This window comes from Adiantum capillus-veneris, chromosome 13 (assembly GCF_014529385.1).
Source record: "Adiantum capillus-veneris isolate H3 chromosome 13, ASM1452938v2, whole genome shotgun sequence".
Lineage (NCBI taxonomy): Eukaryota > Viridiplantae > Streptophyta > Polypodiopsida > Polypodiales > Pteridaceae > Adiantum > Adiantum capillus-veneris.
In genome coordinates, this window is record NC_140943.1 from 84,432,527 (window position 1) to 84,437,875 (window position 5,349).

At 40.2% G+C, this 5,349-nt stretch overlaps 1 protein-coding gene across 1 annotated transcript; it reads right to left on the reverse strand.

Moving 5' to 3' along the window:
- Window positions 1-451: 451 nt before the first annotated feature.
- LOC147444370 (small ribosomal subunit protein eS19z-like) lies at window positions 452-3,620 on the reverse strand. Its single transcript, XM_086527009.1, has 4 exons — window positions 3,453-3,620; window positions 1,137-1,227; window positions 843-1,026; window positions 452-687 (listed from the first exon to the last, which is right to left on the reverse strand). The coding sequence occupies exons 1-4, from the start codon at window positions 3,534-3,536 to the stop codon at window positions 612-614; spliced, it is 435 nt and encodes a 144-aa protein (XP_086383135.1). The 5' UTR covers window positions 3,537-3,620; the 3' UTR covers window positions 452-611.
- Window positions 3,621-5,349: the final 1,729 nt, after the last annotated feature.

Genomic DNA, 5,349 nt, shown 5'->3' on the forward strand with positions numbered 1-5,349 from the left:
GAGACGCAAGTGAGAACAACAATTACAAGTGCAGATTTTGCAATTGATACATTACGATATTACACAAAGTGATAACAGTATACTACTACAAAACCAATAGTTTGAAATGGGTTAATACCTCCCTTACCAGTCAATTAAAGAGGATTAATTACTAGTCTTAAAGGCAGACATTTTTTTTTCACAAAATAACCGGAAACTTATTTTATTGCTCTAAACAAATGAGCATGCAGACATGCGCACAAGCACCTAGCCCTGACACTTAGCCCCAAAAGCAGCAGGAAAAAGGAGGATGAATGAAAACCCCAGTGAATAGATGGATAGTAAAACACACATGCTGATGCTCTCAGCGCCGACTTACATCATCTCCAATTTCATGATTGCAACACATTGAAACGGGTGGATGCCGAGAGCAAAAAAAAGAGGAACATCAAAATTACATCTACACCCCCGAGACAAGCTTACTTGAAAATAAATCACGTAAAAAATTTGGTGATACACTCGGTGCCCTTAAGGGGCAGATTCTTCCTAAACTCGTGGAAATGTTCCATTTTTAATGATATGAAACATACGTATTGCACCTCCCACTGAACAAATGTTCGTCTCAAAAAAATTTAAGAAGCGGGTACAGCGATGCGTCCTGCCACTTGATCCAAATCTCGCTGACCATTTGACGTTATCCGTCTTCCTCTGCCAATTCAGAACCACAGAACATTACTCATTGTCTTCTGATTAAACAAATCTGTCTTTAAAAGATGTTACTTCCCAAAAAGCATTATGTGTCTCCCACTTCGCAACAGTGTCGCAAGCAATTCATAGCTGCAGAACATATAAATACTACATACCCTCTCGGATTCTTCTCTACAATATCAATCTTTTCAAGTTGCTTGAGGACGTCACGTGCTATCGAACCGCTACTTTTTCCGAAATGGGATGGTCGACTTCCATTGCTCTTCCTACCGCCGTAAATCTTCCTGAAGGCCCCCACCCCGACACCTCCGCGCAAGTAGATTTTCCTCGCCATAGATGCTGTTGACATATACATGAATGAGAATTGAGCAGCCTTAAACAAAAGCATGATAACGCAAGCTATGCATAACACTTCATTATTGATTAATTGATAATTCACGACTGCCTACCTGCTCTAACATAGTACCAATCTGGATCATAAGGAGCGAGCTCCTTGAATGTTGCTGTCTTCACAATGTCTACCCAAGAAGGGACCTCAATCTGCATACCATGAAATTGCTGACTGTTAAAAGACCAAAGAAGCAATCCAACTTGCAAGTACAATTTAATAAAACAGTGGTAATTGAGATATAAATCCAACATGCCATATATTGCTTGCTCTATAGTGAAAACAAACAGAAAATATGCCTCTAATCTGGAAAACAACCCGCCTAATGGATTTCACAAGAAGTCGTGGATGCACTTTTGCCGAGAGATGAGTCTACGAGTCTCATTGCCACACCAGAGGGTTGGACACTCCATGCGAAAAATCAATAGCAACACACGAACAAAAAACTGCAAAGAGCTGACCTGAGCTTTAATAGAGATAGAGAGAGGAAAGTCGACACGGAATGGCAGAGTTCCGCCCCAAGACAGACTGGCCCCAAAGACAGACGCCCCTTTCGGTATTTCTTTATTAATATTAATACTTCACCTAGGTACAACTCTCGAGGGTCCTCATCTCTGAGACTTTGCGTCCACATGCTCCCTGAGAAGGGGCCCTGGGGCACTTATAAGCGTACAAGGGATGCCCAAAAGCAGAGCCCCAAAAGAATTTGCTCTAGAAGCACTCGCACCCAAATTCATCTGCTCTCAAACGCGCACGCTAAAAGCTGTTAAAATCTGCCAGCGCAAAACGTGAAAATCCGTGCAACCTACCACATCATCATGTCAATGCAAAACGCAACAAACGGCCCAAATGTCAAGCTTTTGATATTTTTGGGTTTAGGCCCCAAGTTAGGGAGGGTTAGGTTTTCAAAATCCTAATCCTCTTTTTTAGGCCCTCGGCCACAACTTCTGTTCTTTTGGCTCAGTTCGTCTTGTCCTCTTGGCCAGTCCTTTCTAGTTGGGCACGCCACATCATCACTTTGTGACATACCCCCCTCTTGAAAGAATTGTAATCGCCCTCAATTGCGCTGGCAAAATAGCCAAAGGACAAAAACTTTCTTCAGTAAACACTCACTCTATGTACCCATGCACTAGACTCCACAAATCCAGCACTTTTACAAAGACATGAGTCACTCATCAATCATATTTCTATTGAAGGTCTCACATACAAATCATGATCATTGTAACCAAACCGCGCTAATCTTTTCGCACATGTCTTGATCTACTAAATCTTGTTACTATCACATTCATACCTTTCTTTTCACATTTCAAGCAAACCATGCCCATGACCATCCCCACAAGACAGTAGATTCACATAGCAAGCAATTCACAAAATCACACACATAGTTCACATTGAACATTGTGTTTCAATCAATCAATCTAGCCATCTCATCCCGTCCACAACTCTTGCGCACCTAGATCTGACGTGGCATGCCCAACTAGAGGAGGAATGGCCAAGAGGACAAGAGAAACCGAAGAACTAAACCTAGAAGAACTTCAAAGCACCGGCCAAGGGGCCTAACCCTAGCTTGAACTCTGCAATTGATTTTCTTAAAATGCATTGACATGCTAACGTGGCAGCCCGTACAGACCATAACGTGGCAATAATACAGTTTTTCTTCATTTTACGTTGTTGATGCCAAGCGGCAAGTTGTACGGACTTCCGCAAATTATGCTGGCTGTTTTTGGAGTTTCCAACGCTAGCTTTCGAGAGCAAAAACTTTTGGATTATTGCGCTTTTAGAACTAAAGCTCTTCAGGCTCTGGTTTTGGGCATCCCTTGTAAGTTTGTAAGAACCCTTGGGCCTCATTCTCTGCAAAGCATCTAGAAATTTGCGGAGATTGCTTCTCCTTTGCATGTTTAAAAAACTGAGCATTGATTGACCTGCAGACTTTTAAAGACTATCTAACATTATTAGAGGAGTCTTCAATAAATCGACAGTGATGTTAATTTATCAAGCACATTCTTTTACAAAGGAACATGCGATATACACCTTTCGCAAATGACAATATTGACAATTTCTTACGTGCCCCCTGATTAGGGCATCTAAAAAACACTCTGAGTTAGTCATAACCAGAATTCATGGCAGAAGCAGGCTAATCTACCATTTCAAAGCACTAAATCATAGTCAAACTCGATATCTAGTCCGCAAGCGTTGATCCATGATTACATATCAAATTGATCAGAGAGCCTCAGTAAATGGCGTGAGGTAATGAACAAAACGGCATAATATTCAACTACTGAAGCATTATAGTCATGGAAGCTTAAATCATAAGAAAGGATGCCGCAACACCACAAGCATCAGACAAGATCACTGCAAGGACGAAGGAAATTCTAACCTTCCCAGATCGCTTCAGATGCGCCGCATATGCACGCACGAACTCGTGAGGCGAGACGTCCTTCACAGTCTTCGCCGTCGCCATGGCGATCTCAGCAATGTCGAATACACCTTCAAATCCTCATTTCGAACCCTAGGCGTTTAATTATTAGACACCTTTCTTTTCCCGACCAACTAATCTTTCTGCAGCCTGAATCAATCGTCTTAAAAATATTTGGGAAAATTACCAAACGTACAGGTTTTGTGGAAATTCCCAAAATATCATTATACCAATTCTCACTCGGTTTTCCCTTTTTAATAATACGAGTGTGTGACCCATCCTACGGACAAATTGGAGAGAGAGAGACACACACACACACACACACAGAGAGAGAGAGAGAGAGAGACCTTATTGTGCTAATATAATGTTTGAAAAAAGCCATGTTGGCATATGAGACAAATAATATACAACTATGTCCATATCCGTGGAGTATCATGCATGAACTAAAAAGAAAAATTGGCACACGGGGAGAGAGAGAGAGAGAGCGGGAAGGCCATAAACAATTTGTCAATATTATTATAAAGAAGCCTTGTTGACACAGCCCGATGTTTCAATCCGATAATAACATCTATATTGAAAAATAGTGTATAGCAGTCATAAAAAGATATAACAATCTTTGAGCATAGTGTTTGTCTTTTATGCAAGTGAGAACTTACCATGATTCTACCAACAAGGATGATTCACATAAGATAGAGGTATTAATTTCAAGGTCTACATTAGGGCTGAATCAAGGCATGGCACAAACTTTGCACGTGGAGAGGGGCACATGTAGTTGAAATGGCATGCTAGGACATAGATGAGCTGCACCAAAGATAGGTGGATGCATAGGTAGTATGCATAGGTGCCTACATGGGAGAACAAAATAACAAAATGCCTCAGAAGAAATATTGCGTGCATACGTATGAGCAATATCGTGATACATGGTATTTGGTTATCTTTTCAATGCCTCTATGTACTTAAACATAGGTTTTTTTTCATGAATGCTTCGTACCATTCACCATAAAAATGGAGCAAAGCTATCATAGGAGAGCTTCTTGCCTGCCTTGTTTGCAATCCACTCTCAAGGATGATGTTCAAGAGAAAACCCCTTAACTCCATTTTTTCTCAAAACAGCCCATTGGCAGGACCTATATGCATATTCTACAAAGATTACACTCCAATACACAAAACTTCTATTGGTAGACATGTTGAGCAAAGAAATTTCGGTCACATCATGTTATCCCAAGAGTTTGTGACCAGTAATCTTGTCACTTGATCTGAGTGAATATATTCCAATCACATCATTTCATCCCAAGAGCCCTTAATACATCACCGTGCTACAAAGTTTGGGTAGACCCCACCATATGGAGTCATGTTGAGCAAGCAACCCTTGCTCTTGCAAGCATCTCCATCGACTGGGCATCAAAGTTATGAACTAACTCTCTCTCTCTCTCTCTCTCTCTCTCTCTCTCTCTCTCTCTCTATATATATATATATGTATATATATATATATATTATATATATATATATATATATATACATATACACAATACACATGCAAAAACACATTAGACATTACTCATATAGCCAAATTAGCCATCAAAATGGTGTACAAAGAAATCATATATTAAATGGCTCTCTAATAAAATAGGTGCTTTGTCAACTCAAAGGATTCATTGATAAATATATATACATAGAAGTGCAAGGCCTCAAAAGTATCCATCCACCTTTAATTTTCCCAACGACCTGCTAAAATGTTTAAGATTGCTCTAGAGAACGATATCTTTGTGGCTCTTTTCAAAAGCTGGTTAAGGTTGTTTGTGAGAGGAAATTGATTTCATTTTCAAGAAGAACGAAGATTCAAAATCAGTGCTTAAAC

Excerpts from the sequence above, each read along its gene's own strand:
- LOC147444370 (XM_086527009.1), bottom strand. The coding sequence starts at position 3,536 with ATGGCGACGGCGAAGACTGTGAAGGACGTCTCGCCTCACGAGTTCGTG. Across the intron at positions 1,228-3,452 it reads ATCTGAAGCGATCTGGGAAG|ATTGAGGTCCCTTCTTGGGT; the intron begins GTTAGAATTTCC and ends CATGGTATGCAG. Across the intron at positions 688-842 it reads GTAGAGAAGAATCCGAGAGG|AGGAAGACGGATAACGTCAA; the intron begins GTATGTAGTATT and ends CTGAATTGGCAG.